The sequence below is a fragment of the Leptopilina heterotoma genome, unplaced genomic scaffold, assembly GCF_015476425.1.
Source record: "Leptopilina heterotoma isolate Lh14 unplaced genomic scaffold, ASM1547642v1 Lhet_53, whole genome shotgun sequence".
Taxonomy (NCBI): Eukaryota; Metazoa; Arthropoda; class Insecta; order Hymenoptera; family Figitidae; genus Leptopilina; species Leptopilina heterotoma.
The window spans coordinates 1,441,505-1,460,031 of NW_025111115.1; the positions used below are offsets into that span (position 1 = coordinate 1,441,505).

At 23.3% G+C, this 18,527-nt stretch overlaps 2 protein-coding genes across 5 annotated transcripts in view; one reads left to right on the forward strand and one right to left on the reverse strand.

The window, feature by feature from the left end:
* Positions 1-2,598: 2,598 nt before the first annotated feature.
* Positions 2,599-18,527, reverse strand: part of LOC122508251 — a 54,181-nt gene continuing 38,252 nt past the window's right edge. For all 3 annotated transcript variants that reach the window (XM_043621501.1, XM_043621502.1, XM_043621503.1), the window contains exons 4-5: positions 3,460-3,996; positions 2,599-3,024 (exon numbers count right to left, since the gene is read on the reverse strand). In XM_043621501.1, coding sequence (XP_043477436.1) covers positions 2,832-3,024; positions 3,460-3,996 — 730 coding nt within the window. In that variant the 3' untranslated portion in view covers positions 2,599-2,831. The remainder of the gene's footprint in view (positions 3,025-3,459; positions 3,997-18,527) is intronic.
* The window catches only part of LOC122508252 (carbohydrate sulfotransferase 11), a 41,985-nt gene continuing 36,029 nt past the window's right edge, over positions 12,572-18,527 (forward strand). Inside the window, exons 1-2 of one of the 2 annotated variants that reach the window (XM_043621504.1) lie at positions 12,578-12,950; positions 17,149-17,321. In XM_043621504.1, coding sequence (XP_043477439.1) covers positions 12,938-12,950; positions 17,149-17,321 — 186 coding nt within the window. In that variant the 5' untranslated portion in view covers positions 12,578-12,937. Of the gene's footprint in view, positions 12,951-17,148; positions 17,322-18,527 lie in introns of both variants that reach the window. The other variant, XM_043621506.1, reaches the window with a different exon arrangement.

The window sequence follows — 18,527 nt, forward strand, 5'->3', positions numbered from 1 at the left end:
TACAAAGAACGAACAGTTTATATTTTTTTCAACCATTTCCTATGAAAGCCTTCATTTGGGGACAGAAAAAAGGGAAATATTTTAAATATACCATAAAAGTATTACTTATTTTTAAAAAAATATTCATAACAATTTTTTATCTATTACTTATCTATTATCAAATAAATATTTATTTGAATCATCTACTATCAAAAAATAACAATTTTGTTATTATAACAAGCACAGGGCTCGGATCGTCTAGACTCAAAAAAAGTCGCTGTAGTCGCATAAATTCACAACAAAAGTCACGAAAAGTCGCATAAAATTTCAAAAAAAAATCGCATGAAATTTTAGAAAAAACGACAAAAATGAAACACGAAATTGTCAAAACTAGGTATTTTTAACATTTTTTTAAAAATTCTCTTAAAAATGTCAATTATTTTTATAAATAATAAAATTCTTCTCCGAAATTAAATAATTAAAAAAAAATTTTAATAAAATTCTTGTCAAAATTTCAATTATCTTTATAAATAAAAAAATTCTTCTCCGAAATTAAATAATTAAAAAAAATTTTTAATAAAATTCTTGTCAAAATTTCAATTATCTTTATAAATAATAAAATTCTTTTCTGAAATTCAATTATTTTCAAAAGAAATAAAATTCTTCCCAGAAATTCAATTATATTCAAAAATTATTTTAAATTTCTCGTCAAAATTTTATAAATAATAAAATTCATCATGGAAATTTAATTATTTTCAAAATTTCTGATAAAATTCTTCACAAAATTCAATTATCTTCAAAAGTAAGAAAATTCTTCGCAGAAATTCAATTGTTTTCAAAAATTTTTTTTTTTTTAATTCTCCTCAAAATTTCAATTATCTTTATAAATAATAAAATTCTTTTCTGAAATTCAATTATTTTCAAAAGAAATAAAATTCTTCCCAGAAATTCAATTATATTCAAAAATTATTTTAAATTTCTCGTCAAAATTTTATAAATAATAAAATTCATCATGGAAATTTAATTATTTTCAAAATTTCTGATAAAATTCTTCACAAAATTCAATTATCTTCAAAAGTAAGAAAATTCTTCGCAGAAATTCAATTGTTTTCAAAAATTTTTTTTTTTTTAATTCTCCTCAAAATTTCAATTATCTTCATAAATATCAAAATTCTTCTGCAAAATTCAATTTCTTTTAAACATTTAAAAAAAAATCTGTTTAAAATTTCAATTATCTTTATGAATAATAAAATTCTTCTCTGAAATTCAATTATTTGCCAAGAATTTTAATACAATTCTTGTCAAAATTTCAATTATTTTCAAAAAATTTCTTTAATTAAATGATTTTCAATATCTGTTTTAATAAAATTATGTTAAAGCAATCAATTATTTAACAAAATTTTAATAAAATTCTTTCACAAATAACATTATTTTTCATTGAAAAATGTAATTATTCTTAAAAAAAAAATTTATTAAAATTCGTCGAAAAAATTCAGCTGTTTTCAAAAAATTTATCGAAATTCAATTATTTTCAATTATTTTAGTAAAAAATCCTAAAGGAATTGAATTATCAAAAAAAAATTTATTTTTTAAAAATTCATTCGCAACAATTCAATTATTATTTTCAGAGAACATAAAAAATTTTACATGAATTCAATTATTTAAAGAAAATTTGAATTATTTTTAATACGATTTTTAAAAAATCTACTGAAAAATGCAATTATTATCAAAAATTTTATTTAAATTCAATTATTTTCACAAAAAATACAAATTTTCTCAGGAATTTAGTTATTGAAAAATTTGTAATACAATTCTTTGTAAGAATTCAATTATTTTCTTAAATATTAAAATTCTTTAAAAAATCAATTATTCTCATAAATAATAAAATTATTTTTAGGAATTCAATTACTTGTATAAATAATAAAACTTATTGTAGAATTTCAATTATTTATAATACAATTTTAATCGAATTTCTCAAAAAATGTAATCATTCTTAAAAATGTTTTTAATATTCGTGAAAGGTAGTTCAAAAAAATTCTTTGCAAAATTTAATTATCTTCAAAAGTAAGAAAATTCTTCGCAAAAATTCAATTAATGATAATGTTCTAATGTTTTATAAATTTCTTCTCAATAATACAATTATTTTCATAAAAAATAATTTAAAAAAATTTTTTTTTATAAATAAGTCTTATAATATAAACAAATGATTTTATCACTCAGTCATCTTTAATTATTATAAAACATGAAGACATCGATTGCTCCGAGTCGAAGACTCGGAGTGATCGATTTCTTCATGTTTTATAACAATTTTTATAAGTTGTTTAATTTCGAAAAAGTTTGAATTTGAATCTTTTGAAGAATTTTAATTCCTATGGAAAAATAATAATTAAATGTTTATTTAAAAACGAAGTTATTAATGTTTTCAAAAAATTTGGAAAAGTCGTACAATCCGAGCTCTGCAAGCATACAAATTTTTATTCCAATATTTGAAAAATAAAAATTATTAAATTACACGAATATCAATTTTACAAAATTAAAAATGGTAGGCGAGTAATCGATTATTTGAATCAAATAATTTTTTCAGTGCAAGCAGTGAATTTAAATACCAATACTCAAAAGAAGCATTTTCAACCGTTTTTTTTTATTTACAGGTACAAATATTCCTGACAAAAAAATCACATTTTTATAAACGAAAGAAATTCATCTCTTTGTTTTTGATAAGAATATCTAAAGAATCGAACAAAAAAACAATAAAGAATCAATTTGTAAAGAAAAATAGTATTGCAAAAAAACTTCTGAGGAATCTGTATTATAAATAGAAAAATAAATTAGTGTAAATCTCAAGGAAAAAATTACGGAATACAGCAATCAGAATTGATTTTTGCTCTTTGTATTTGAGCCTGAGATGCATTAGCCAAATAGAGACGCATTTCCTCAAGAAGAACCTCTGCTGCATCCTTTAAATTTTCCTTTGTTTCGAAATTCGGAACATCCGGAAATTCTGCCCGCAGAAGACTCAAAACAATACTTAATTGAAACAAGTGCCTAGAAAACAATTTTTTTTCTTAAATTTAAATCAATAAGGAGGAAAAAACTATATTTGTGTGAAACTTAAAATTTTGCGGCCTATGATAACTCGATAATTTTTTATTTTCTGGGGAATAGTCATTCGACAAAATTTCATCACTATAAAAAGTATTGAGTCTTGGAGTTTTAAAATCTTAAAGTCTTAAAGTCTTAAAGTTTTAAAGTCTTAAAACACTCACAGCTTAGACGTGGTTTTTCCTAAATTTAAATCATTTTTGAGTTAAAAATAAAATTAGAAAACATCTCTAGGCCTTAAAATAATTTTTCTCTAAAATAAAGACAATAGCCGAAATTGGACTAAAACCAAGACACATTTTTTATAGTGATTATTTTTAATACTAAAATACCTGAAAATACCAAATATTGTACCAAACTTGAAAAATCTCAACAAACCTGACAACTATTCTAACTGTAATTTCATCCGGTGTGATGGAGAGCATTTCCAAAATACAATACTTGAGAGAACCAGTTTTAATTATTTGTATGTCCTCAAATATTTCAGTGAATGTGTGTCTTCGTAAAAAATTGATGAACCTCTCGCAAGCATCGGGAAACTGAATATTGAATGACACTGTTTTATCTATTGAAACCGCTTTCAATGCGAGAATACTGTTCTCAGGTTGATTTTCAAATTGAGGACTCAATTTATCATCAATTGAATTATTCACCGATAGACTAAAGTTCGGAACAATTGTTTGATAATGTTTCTTAGCAGCCTCGTACAAAATAATACCCGACGCTTCAACAGCCGTGCCACCAACGAAAGATGGCACATCAAATGTTGCAGTCGCCACCACTAAATTTGAATTTGGTTCTATCAAATTTGTCGTATTCCAAATCGAGTCATGTGCAAGACTCCAAAATGTCGACGTCCCATGAAGTTCCTTATCATCCTTTAAGGCCACATAAAATCTCAAATCTTTCAAGCACCTAAAAATTAATAATAAAATCGTAACTAGCCATTCGATAAAAATCTTTGCAACAAGAAAAATATTTTCTTTCTCTCTACCCCTTGAAAAGAAACAAATTTTCGTGTGTGAAGAAAAGTTACAGAGTTTACAATGTTTAGAAATAGATTCAAAAATTATCGGTAGATAATATAGTAGAATTATTACGGTATTTTATTTTACAATTAAAATTAAATTTACAAGGTGTGTTGACAATTTGAAAACCAGGTTTCCATTTGTATAAATAAGCGTGAATCACAGTTCCGAGAGAATATCTTAAAGTTAAATGCAGCGAAAGTACCACTGGAGCTCACGTGTAGACTGATAAGTTTATAAACAACTAACTTGAAAACTTATTTCATTATCTAGAATATATTTTAATTTACATACAGATACAAAATTTAATATAACTATTTTAAAAATTTTAATATAATAAACTAAATAAGTAAAAAATAATGTTCCTTTCCATAAAAAAGAAACAACAATTTTTTTTTTGTTCAACAGATAAAAATTATTCATCTCTCTCTAAATCGTTGTTCTGAATATTTGAAAACGTTAAATCATCGTTTTAAATTATTGGATGAAAGCTTATGTCACAGTTTAACTTTAAAAAAAATTCTTTTATCCATCTCTCTCTTTTTTCCTCTCCGGAGTAGAAAATCTGTCACTCTGTTAAATCAAATTGCTACCAATCGTTTATATTTCATGTTGACTTGCCCCAAAATTCTCACTTCTTGGATTGCACGTTCGACGAAAGCATACATATTACTAATATACTGAAATACGAATAATGGACGACCAAAATTTTATGAAGATTGATGGAGGAAACATGACGACCCGATTTTCAAGAAACGGATGAATACACTTATCATCCTGACTGCACACCGAGAGATATATTTCACAAGCGAGACAATATTATTATTCAAATCATATTGCAATTATAGTGATCCATAAAATGGAAAAAAATGAAAATTTTATTCTTAAACATGTTCATATTTCATTTCAAAATTAATTTTCATTAATAATTTATCAATTGAACAAAAAATTTATAGTAAAAATTTTACAATTTACGAAAAGTAAATCAATTATTTGCAGATGATATTGATTTTTAAATATCAAATGAATTTCCAATGAAATAATTGAATAAAACACCCAGGGTGTCTAATATTTTCGTTCAAAAAAATTCCCAGGTTTGTCCTAATTTTTCCCAGTCATTTTTCCCATCAAATTTAAATTTTTTTCATTTCGAACAATAAATAAATCTACAAATGGCTTCCAAAATTTATATTACATTTTTTATGAATAATTAAATTCTTTTGACAATTTTCTTTAAATTTTTTGAAAATAATGTTTTTATAATAATTTTAATCAAATATTTGAAAAAGAATTTTTTCAATTTTTTAAAATAATCTTGTCTGCTCATAATTAAATTTCTGCAAAGAATTTTACTATTTGTAAAATTGAATCCTTCAAAATAATGTTATTATTTATGAAAATAATCAAATGTTTGCGTAGAATTTTATTAAAATTTTTGAAAATAATTGAATCGTGGAGAACAATTAAATTATTTATAAAAATAATTGAAATTTGGAGAATTCATTTTTAAATCAATTTTCATTCAAAAATTCTACGAGAATTCAATTATTAAAATACAAAAATAAATAATTTATTCAAAAATTGAATGTTTTTTAGAATTTAATTCTCATAAAGAATTTTATCAAAATTTTTTTTAAATAATTGAATTCTTTTCACGACTATTAATATCTAACATTTTTAAGAATAATTACATTTTTCGAGGAATTCGATTAAAATTGTATTGAAAATAATTGAAATTCCACAATAAGCTTTATTATTTATACAAAATAATTGAATTCCTATAAATAATTTTATTATTTATGAAAATAATTGATTTTTTAAAGAATTTTAATGTTTAAGAAAATAATTGAATTCTTACAAAGAATTTTATTACAAATTTTTCAATAATTAAATTCCAGAGAAAATTTTGTATTATTTGTGAAAATAATTAAATTTAAATAAAAGTTTTGAGAATAATTGCATTCTTCGATAAATTTCTTTAAAATCGTATTAAAAATAATTAAAATTTTCTTTAAATAATTGAATTCCTGTAAAATTTTTTATTTTCTCTGAAAATAATAATTGAATTATTGCGAATTAATTTTATAACAAATATTTTTTTAATAATAATTCAATTCTTTTAGGATTTTTTATTAAATTAATTGAAAATAATTGAATTTGGATAAATTTTTTGAAAACCGCTGTATTCCTTCGACGAATTTTAATAAAATTCTTTAAGAATAATTACATTTTTCAAGGAAAAAAATTTAATTAATGAAAGAATTTTATTAAAATTTTTGAAAATAATTGAATTGTGGAGAACAATTTAATTGTTTATAAAGATAATTGAAATTTTGACGAGAATTTTTGTAATTTTTTAAACATAATTGAATTTCTGCGAAGAATTTGATTACTTTTGAAAATAATTGAATTGTTTTTTTAGAATTTTATGGAAATTTATCAAAATAATTGTATTTTTGTAAAGAATTTTTTTAAAAATTTTATTCAGAAGAATTTAGTAAATCTGAAGAATTTTGCTATTCATAGAAACAATTTAATTCTTGAGAAGAATTTTTTTTACAGTTTCTAAAAATAATTGGATTTTTTAACGAATTTTAATAAAATTTTTAAGAATAATTACATTTTTCAAGGAATTCGATTAAAATTGTAATAAAAATAATTGAAATTCTGCAATGAGTTTTACTATTTATGAAAATAATTGAATATATTGCGAAGAAATTTTTAAAAATAAAATTATAATTACGGTGACCAACTGCCCTTGATTATTTTCGAAAAATATAAATAAAATTCTTTAAAAAAATTTAATTATTTTTAATAGAATGTAAAGAAATTTCAATTATTTCAAAAATTTTCAATTATTTATTTATAAAAATCCAATTATCTTGAAACAATAGAATTGAAAAATTTCAAAAATCTTATTTTTCAGAATTTTCAAAAAAAAACTTTGCAAAAATTCAATTTTATTAAAAATTTTAAGTGTGAATCTTTTTGTAAATTAACTAGTGAAAATTTTAATTATTAATCTTCGCACTAAGAAACATGAATACATTAGAATGTGACTCTTTATAAAACTCAATTATTTATCAATTATTAAATTAAAATACTTTGAAAATTCGATTTGTTAAAAAGTTTTTAATGAAATTCTTTAACAGATTTAATTATTTTCAGTTAAATTTCACAAAATTTCTATTAATTCGATAATTTTTAAAAATTTATTTACATACTATATTTGAATCAGTGACTGATTTTTTACTATCAAATTAATTATTTTTAACTAATTTAAATTTAGAGAAGAGTATAAATATCTTGAAATAAAAAGCGATTTTTTTAAAACAAATTAAAATAATAAAGCTTTTTTAATTTGGTAAAAAAATTACCGGTTTCGTATAAAATTCCTGGCTTATTCCCGGGTTTTCCGGGAATTATTAAAATTGCGTAAAAATAATAATTTTCGCATATTCTAAAAATGTAAAATCCAACATTATTCTAAAAATGTGACATCAATATCACTTGACAGAAGCATTGCATTGTCTTTTTATTTCCTTATTTCTTTCAACCCACTTTTCTGCATCAATTCACAAACTATTTTTATTTTTTTTTCCCAATATTCAACATATTTTTTCTTTAGATGACAATAAGAATCATTTTACTATCATATTTCTCTGACTGTATTTTTTTTATTCTTCATTATTATTATTATTATTTTATCTCTTTTAATACTTTTACTACTTTTACTCATTTTAGTATTTCCACATTTATTATTCAGTTACTATTATTATTATTATTATTATTATTATTATTATTATTATTATTATTATTATTCATATTCATATTTTCATTATACTTTTTCTCCGTTTAATAAAATTATTAAATAAAAGTGAAGTAAATTCATGCGGAAATTTAAATCTCGCACAATTTCTTTCAACGCGTATTTTTAAAAAATAATTATGCAAATGAGTTATTAATTATTTTATCAAAAATATAAAATTCAACATGAAAATTACATATTAAAATTGGAAAAAAGAAAAATTCTCTACAATAAAATATATACACACACATACGTGAGAGTCATGGAATAAATTACGACGCAAAAAATGAGAAAAGTACAAACAAAAATCGCGTGCCCAGAAATGAAAAATTATGAAAGAAAAATATGCGATATGCTTTGCATGCACAAATATGAGAATTAGGAACTATGTCAGATATTGTGTATAAAAATAGTCTAGTTCAAGGATCATTAATTCAAGGTCAAAAATTCAGGATTCATGCTCATATTTATAGATTAATTTCATTTTTTATCGTTTCAAAAATTCAGAATAATTTTTCAATTTCCGAAAGGAGAAATAAAAAAAAAGAGAAATTTATCCTCTCGGTATAATTTATTTTTTAACATTTTTTATACCTTGAAACATAAACTTAATTTCAAATAATTATTCATATTGATTTTAGTTCATTTAATTTTAATTATTTATGTCCATTTTTTTTCTTTTCTGTCAACTTGTAAAATTTTGTTCCCAGTTTAAAAAAATTGAAAAATATTTGCTATTAAAATATTATTTTATCATATTGTTTTGATATGAAATGAAATAAAAATGCAATTTTTTCGAGTATAATACAATTCACAATACAGATATTTCTCACAATATGCAACAAAAGTTGTTTAAAGAGAATAGTTACGCAAGTGAAGTTACATTTCCGTCGCTAATATATAAAGCATAGTAAAACATAATTGCATGAATATCATTATGAAGAAGCTTGCTGTAATTACACATCCGCGAAAGAATGATATGATATTACAAAAGTAAACGATTAAACTTTAAATTGATATCGAAAAGTCTTCAGTTACTGACTTCAACAAGCAATGAAAAAAAACTAATTATAAATTAAACAGTCAACTCGAAAAATCAATAAGCTAATTCAATATAATAATAAAGATATTAAAAATAAAAATTATAATAATAATAATAATAATAGTAATAAATAATATTAAAAACCTTTTTTCCAGTTTTAATTTTCAAAAAAAAAATATTATAATAGTTATTATAATAATTCTCTTTTTATTTGACTCGAAAAGAATTATTTTTTTCTAACATAAATAATAATAACAATAGAATAGTTATTAAAAAATTGATAAGGTTTTTTAATCAGTTCACAATTTTCAGGCAGTTTGTGCCAAATTGCAAAACTTCCTTATTAAGACTAACATTTTCAACAACTTTTCAACTAGTTAAACACGAAAAACTCTTTTGTTGAGTCAACAAAGAAGTTTCTATTTCATATTTTGAAGCAAAGTTTCTAATGATATTTACAAATTGAAATCATTTTCTTCTAGATAGAAAAGTTTTTAGGTAAAAAATATTTTTTGTCAATTGGTACAAAAAGTTTTTGTTCAATTACTCTATTTGTCTCAATGTAGCTATAACTATCCTAAGTTTATTTATCGCCAACAATTTTTTTCTATAATTAAATAATTAAATTAATTAAATTAATTAAATAAACATCAATAACTTTATTTTTATTTTTAATTCGAAATTCAATAACATAAAAATATTATTATAAAATATGAAGATATCGATCACTCCGAGTCGAAGACTCGGAGTGATCGATATCTTCATGTTTTATAATAATTAAAACTTGCTACTTTGTTACTGTAACTTTTTCAAAAATTATTTTCATCATTACGAATATTCATTTCTAAAATTTTAAACTAAAATTCTTCATTTTTTTTTAATTTTTTTAAAAGTTCTTTGTGAATTTTCAAATTCTTTTGTTTACAATTTAATTTAACGAAATTTCGATTATTCTGACATTCTTTAATTAAATATATTAGAAATTAAAAACTTCAAATAATTAAAAAAAAATTCCATTAAACTCATTGAGAAAAAATTAATTCTGTATAATTATTAATTAAAAGTATGAAAAGTTCAAATTTTCAAAGATTTTAATTTGGAATTCATTTTTGAATCAATATTTATTAGAAAATTCTACGACAATTTCTGCAATTATTTTTATTTGCTTCAAAATTCAATTTGTTTAAGTGTTTTTAACTAAAATTCGATTCCCGGTCATTTTCCCGAATCCAGAAACCCGAAAGACAATATCCCGAAAATCAAATTTCCCGAAAATATAAACTCCCGAATACCTTTTTCCCGAAGACCATTATCCCGAAGCCGAATTTCCGAAAACTATTTTCCCTAAACGCGAATTTCCCGAAAAATACTTTCCCTAAACGCGAATTTCCCGAAAACTATTTTCCCTAAACGCGAATTTCCCGAAAAGTATTTTTTTTTCTTATTAATAAAATAATTTTCGAAAAATAAAAGAAATTGCATGTTACCATGGAAACTGTTTAATTGTTTTTAAACGCAATTAATATTGTAACGTGACATTTTTTATATTCATTTTTTAATTCATTTTTTAATTCATTTTTTATATTCATTTACAATTAAAAACATGGATACTCCAATAAATTTGGGAACAAAATTGATACTGGGAGGATTCATATATCAGCGATCGAGACGTCTGAAAGGTAAAACATATTGGGATTGCGTAAAGGTGCGAGGAAAGACATGTACTTTCTTAATTTATGATTCAATTGAATCCTCTGAAGATCGTGATTCGAGGGTCCTCGTTTTTAGCACGCGACGAAATTTAGAACTGTTGTTCCAAAGTTCCACTTGGTTTCTGGACGGAACTTTCAAGGTTTCGCCAAACATCTTCACACAAGTTTTTACAATACTTGGAATGGTAAAAAAAAATGTGGGAGATATTGAGGACGAGGAGTATAATACCGATGTTGCTTTACCATTAGTCTATGCATTGCTGTCATCAAAAGAATCAGCACAATATAGTGCTGTTTTGACTGCCGTAAAAACCGCAGCTCAAGAATACCACATTGATGGATCTCCTGCGAAGATAATGACAGATTTCGAGCAAGGGATTTTAAATTCATGTGCCGAACAACAACAGTGAAGGATGGCACAATAGATTTTGCATAGTGATTGGGAAACATCACCCTGACCTATACTCTTTATTAACTGAAATCCAAAGGGAACAAGCGGATATTGATATAACAATTGTTGAACTTAGCTTGGGAAGAGCAGTAAGAGCTGCGCCAAAAAAAAAGTGGATTACGACACAAAAAAGACTACGAGGGATTGTTTTGAAATACCCTGAATATCATCGCAATAATCAGGAGATAGAATTTTTAAAAACTTTATCGTACTACATTGCTGTTTAAATTATTGGTTTCATTTCACATCTTTCGCTATTTTATTTTATATTATTTTATAATTTTTATATTTTATATTATACTTTTGTATGTTTTTTTATTTTATATTATTTTATAATTTTTATATTTTATATTATACTTTTGTATGTTTACCCTTTTTATAATATTCTTTATGTTTACCCTTTTAATAAATTAATAATAAATAGATTTCATTGATTTTTTAATAAAATTTCTTTCGGGTTTATAGACCTTCGGGATAATGGTCTTCGGGAGAAAGGTATTCGGGGGTTTAGATTTTCGGGAAATTTGATTTTCGGGATATTGTCTTTCGGGTTTCTGGATTCGGGAAAATGACCGGATACCTAAAATTCTTCTATAAATTCATTATTTTTAATAATCAGTTAAATATATATTAAAAAATTTAACTAATTTCAGAAAAATTTTAGTTTAAAAAATTTTTTTGAAATCTAAGTCTTTTTTATATTTCTAATTAAATTCATTTAAAATTGAAATTTTACAAAATTTTAAATCAAAATCTTTTGAAGTTCATACTTATGAAAATTGTAAACACAATTCTTTTAAAATTGAATTAATTTTGAAATATTTAAATGAAATTAGATTTCAAGAATAAACTTTAGAAGACAACAATTTTCCAGGATTTCGATCAAAATTCCCTGACTTTTCCAGGTTTTTTCAAGGTTTATAAAATTTCCTAACATTTCCAGCTTTTCAGGTTGAGTAGCAATCCTGCAAATTTTATTGAAACAGATCAAACTTTGATTGATACAATCAGTAAGAAAAAAAGAGCTGTTTGTTAGGTCAACTTTTGGGACAATTGCCACCGAAAAAATCTCAATTACCTACAACCTATCAAACGTTTTGTTGTCAAAACCAAACTCTTTGCCCAGAGCAAATCCTCTCGAGGAAAAAGGAACAGGTTTATTATTATGAAGAATAGGAAATTACAGACAACGAAGAGAAAATGCAAATTCATATTTCTCGAAGAATTTTGATAAGTTAAAACGGGTAAAACAAATCGAACACGACACCGTGAGAAAAGAGAGAGAAAGGAGAGGGAAAGAGAGAGAGTCTAGACATCCGTGCGAAGAATTGCACATGCACGAAGGAGAGCTTTGGCTTTAGCAACTATACAAGCTCTAAAAAAGAGAATAAAGAGATGCGCTTGCGCCAGGAATGGCCAGCGATGGATCGACCTGAGAAAAACTCTTTGAAATGATGACGGACAGAAAGGGAGCAATGTGGACAGTTAGCGAGTATCTCCAGCACCTACAACGCAGCGTCGCGGCGCCTTTGGAGCGCCGGGCGTCCTCAGTTATCTGTACGATGCCACCGTGAGCGTTCAGTTCCTCCACTTGTCATTGCACTCGCCAATGATAGGCTCACAAACACGTGTCCACCCTAACGATAATTTCTCCAAGCTTAACGTGGTTCATGTTAAACCTGTTCAACTGTGCAACAGACAATCAAACACGAGAACAAAAAGTGCATTTTCTTCACAGTTTCTTTCAGCAAACATTCAGCATCATCTCAGGCGCTGACAGATTAAATGAGCCATCAGTGACTTCCCTTGAGACGTATGTCCGGAGAAGGTATTTAAAATGAATAAATTCCCTTTTCACTTATTGTTAGCCAACCGACAATTGCACTTCTCGCTATACACATAAGAATGTTCAAATAAGTCTTCTAATGACCTTTTCATGAATAAACCAAGCCACTTCGATTTTCCTACTACTTGAAAAAAAATACTTTCTTCCATTAAACAACAAAAGATGGAAATTGTCTGGGATATGTTCTACATCAAGATCATTCGATAATCAAACACTAATTTTCCAAACTAAAAATTCAGATGTTATTAATTAAATTATTAATTAACTGATAATAAATAAATCAATTCAAAGCCGAAAGGCATCAACTCTACATGCATGGTACATAATTTCTAATTAGTAGAATAAATTTAAATAAATTATACCAATACTTTCGATCATTTAATAATTATTTAATCAATCAAAAATTAACTCAGAATTATTAATTTCCACTTGAAATAAGTTTTCATTTTATATTTTCAGTTATAATAATTTAATTCTATAAGTCTATTCTTATTCTGTCAATGGACAAAAAATGATAAAACATGATAAGTATAATAAAGAATAATAAATCATTTATTTAATTTTACACTAAAAAGCTTATTTCACACTCAGAAAAACATTATTTTTGAATCAAATACTTTATTTTATTTTATTTTACAAACCTTATTTTTAAGTTAATTTAAATACAATTTCTATAACCTGAATAGAAATTTATTTGATTTAAATAAACATTTCACTGAGAAACCCAGGGAGACAACATTCTTCATTCAAATAGAAAAATAATTTTAAGTGATTTTGTTTAATTGAAATTAGTTTGCAAGCTTAATCACAATATATAGAAAAAATCTACTGCTTTGATTCAAAAATATTATTTGTTTGAATAATTATGTTCAATTCAAACATATTTTCTGTTTCGATTTAAACAAAAATTATGTTAAAAAATTTTATGTTTGATTCAAACTCAAAAGTTGATTATAAATAATTTAAAATGAACCATAACTTATGTTTGAATTAAATATATTATTTCGTTAAATGAACCAAAAAATATGTTTCAATTAAACTTACTCTCTAAAACTGAATCAGTGAAATTTGACTGAGTGACTCTATTCTCGCGATTTGAATCAGTGAAATTTCACTAAAGATCAGTTAAAAATGATTGAAATTTCAGTCATTTTTCATTGATTGGCCAATTAAAAAATAACTGAAATTTTCAGTAGTTTTTTAATTGTCGAATGAGTGGAAAATGACTGAAATTTCAATCATTTTTAACTGATTTTCAGTGAAATTCCACTGATTGAAATCGCGAGAATAGAGTCACTGATTCTCAGTCAAATTTCAATGATTTTCGGGGGAATTTCACTGATTCAGATTTAGAGAGTAAATATGTTTGACTGTATAGCTCGCTGTATAGCAAAGATATTTTAAGTTTGATTTAAACAAAATATCTTTGAATCAAATAAATCGTTTTCTCAGTGAATTGTTTCAATGTAATAAGTTTTGTGCGTCCAAAGAAAAAATTTGTTCAATTAAAAAAAAATTGCTAATTGATTTGGTTAATATTTTTTATAGCAACATATTTATTCGGTTGCCTAAACTAAAATTCAGTTGTTTGAAACAAATTTTTTTATGATTGCAATTATTATTATTATTTGAATTATAAATTATAAATTATATAAATTATAATTATGTAAATATATTTTATTTTATTTCACGTAAAAACAAAAAGTGTGTCATAAATTATTTAGTTCAGTAATTAATAATATTAAATTTCCTCTATTAAATTGATGTCAATAATTAATTTCAGTAAAGAGGTGGACAAAATCTAATAATCATTTTAATTAGCCGTCTAGAACATTATTTAATTTTATTAATTAAAAACTTAATACAAAAATATGAAATTAATTATTCAGGTTTTGTAAACTAACTTTTGTCATCCTATTAAGAAATAAACTGATATAAATCTTTTCCTTTCTGCAATATGTATACCTATGTATATAATAATTATAACAGAAATTTTCAAGTATTGAATAATCTTTTAAGTATATATTAGTCGTCTAGACAATTAACAATAAGGTTTATGCTTGAGAGCGTGGAAACTGGAAATAAAATTGTTTTTACGGGAACTTGTCTTAAATATTTCAAATGAGATATCTCGTTATCACTGAAAATTTCCAACAAAATGAAATTAAAACTTTGTTGAAACTGGGTAATTATATAATAGAAACATTTTTTTTAATTAATGGATAATTTCATTTGCTTTTACAATAAAGGTGTTTTAATTATTTTCTTTAAAAAAACGTATATAATATTATAATTGTGGACTGCTGTAAACTCTCATAATCCAAACTCTTTAGTTTAATTAAATCTCTTAATTGCTTAATTTTAATTGATAAACTACTTAATTAACATTTTATTATTAACTTTTCCTTTATTATTGTTAAGTCTTCTACTATTATTTTGTAGCAATACTATTTTTTATTATTATTATTATTATTATTATTATTATTTTAATTTAATTTAGAAAATATTTTTGGACAAATAATATTATTATTATTATTATTATTATTATTATTATTATTATTATTATTATTATTATTATTATCATTATTATTATTATTGTATTTTAATTATTACTTAAAAATAAAAATAACCAATTTGATAGAGACTAATAATAATAATTTATTCAATAAATAATTTAACAACCACAATTAGAACGGTAAGAGCTCTCAATTATGGTTTATTCAAATTATTTATCTACTAATTGAGGCTAAAGAATTAAATTTCAATTTGCAAACTGCTATTTTTACTATATAATAAATAATAAATTTATTGCTAAATTATAGTTTATTTATTAACAATATAAACACCAGAAATTTTCATTGTTATATTTTTCACATTCACATCATAATAAATATATAAATAAAGAGAAAATATTATTATTAATAATTTAAAATGCATTCGACTATTACCATGTTACTATTTTAATACAATAATTTTTTACTTTTTGTTTGTTTTGTTTTATAGAAATGTTTCTTTTATTTAATTAAATATTATAATTACAAGGAAATATCTAGTGCAGGTGATATCAAGTATCACTTTTCTATGAAAACTAGAAACAATAATAGAATCCTAAACTAGGTTATTGCTCATTTATGTTTACTATATGTATACTTAGAGACATTAACGACACCTAAGAATCATCTTATTTTCCGAAATAGAATGCAAAAAAAATGCAAGATTTATTACACAACAAAAAAGAAAATAATTATTCTTAATGTCACAGTCTTTTTATATTTATATAGATTTTCTATTACAGTATTCAATACACAGTCAAGCATTTCAAAATTGTAATTTTCCAATTCAATAGTTAAATAACTGTAAATTCCTCTTTTTTAAGTTCCATTCAAGTGTAAAAAATAGAATAACTTGAAAAATGGCTGCAGTTAAATTTCTTGGAAAATCAAATAAATTATAGAATTTAACAGAAATTTAAAACTCACATTAAAAGAAGAAACTTTCAGACTTTTAAAATATGAATTGCAAAAACTAAAATAAACTCGGGAATAATTATTTTTTAATATTTCTTTAAATCAATTTGAAAAAGAAAAAATGTGGTTAAAATTCAGAAATCAGAACGTTTTTAGACAATAATTTTAAAAGAAACATTTTTTTCAAGTTTCTTTCAAGTTTTTGATTTCAAAAACCTTCTAAATTTCAGCAAAGTAAAAAAAAATTCTGTACATTTTTGTGCCCTCCAATGTATATGTGAATCAATAATAATATAATAAACAATGATAATGATAATAATAATAATATTAATATTAATATTAAATTGAAATGGAAACTTGATGGATAATCCAATTTTGTAAATTTACAAAGCGTCATGAAATCAATTTGATTACATCAATAATAAACATTAATATAATAAAAAATTGACTGACAATAATGAACTCAGAATCAAAAATTACAAATATATAATATTCAATTCAATTTAGAAAATAAAATGGAAATATATAGCTGATACAAATTTCGTAAACAACTGACAATTGACAAATAAAATAAAAATAAAAGTGAGTACTTCTCACTTTTATTTTTATTTTATTTGTCAATTGTCGTTTGTTCTTCTTCTAAAACAACAACGAAAAAAGACAAATTTTATCTCAACAAATATTTACCAAAAGATTTCTCGCAATTGTTTCAGTCCGATATGAATACCGAAGGAAAATTATTCCCAGGGAAAAGATGACACCACGACGTCATATCCTTATGGGAATTCGTAGGACAATCGTGGTCGTAGGAATTTTGGTACTTGTCGTCTTAGCATTTTACAATCAAGATAGCACAAATAACATGCAACAAGACTCAATAATAGAGGTAATTATTCAAAAATTAATTTAATTATTAATTTATTGCAAAAAGAAAATAATTTTTCTTGATGAATAAAAAATTAACATCTAACGTTGAAAAATATAAAAAAAAGAAACCTTCTGATAAGGATGTGGGTCATAAGGTGTTTTTCTATCGACACGTCAAATCATAATTAAAAAATAAACAATTTGACCCTTTAAAAAAAATTTAATTTACATCTTTGTTTGTTGTAATTAACCGTCAAGTTAAAGGTCAATTATGTTTCGCATAAATGATCTAAATGATAACAATTATTATGCCAATAGAAACAAAATATTTTGTCCCGATAAATTGACCAATTAGTCGCCTAATAATTAATGTATAATTAATCTAATCAAACTGGACATTAATAACAATAAAAATAATAATAAATTTAAACATTCGTACTATTTTAATAATAATAATAATAATAATAATAATAATAATAAAATTATTACACTAAAAAAATGTATTTCATCAATATACCCAATTGTAATAAATATTTACTTAGATCAAATTTAATTCAATATTTCTATTCAATATTTTTTAAATCAAATAATTTATATTTTAACCAATAATGTGAGTATTTTTAAGCAAATATCCATTTAATTGATTGAAACAAAAATTTGATAAAAATATTTATATTTGAATATAAATATTAGATAGTAGACAACTATTCCGTTATTTGAATGAAATAAATTTTGTTAATTTAAATTTAATGACTTAATTTAATTAAAATTCATGCCCGAATTTCTTCACTCACAGTTAAACTTCTTGGCTGTTGCAACACTAAAAAGAAATTAACAACACCTGAGTTGCATCCTGCTTTCTTTTTTCGTTCTTTTGTTCCAACTTTTTTCTCAATTCAAACTTTTTTCAATGTTTCTCAACATTTTTTCTCAATGTTTTAATGTTTTCTTACGCTTAATTGTTATCTAACTACCGTACACATTCGCAGAAAAATAATTCTAATAAAATCAATTTTTTTTCTTTCAAATAATAAATTTGTCATTTATGATAATTAACTAACAACAATAACTAACTTCTTACTACCTTTTTTTTAAATAAAATTAGCAATTTTAAAAAATAATAGAATTTTAAAATTTTCTAATTTAAATTTTTGTTAAAATTTCCAACTCATAGTCATCAAGTGACATGGCTCAATGATCACGGTAACCGACTCTCAACAATAAC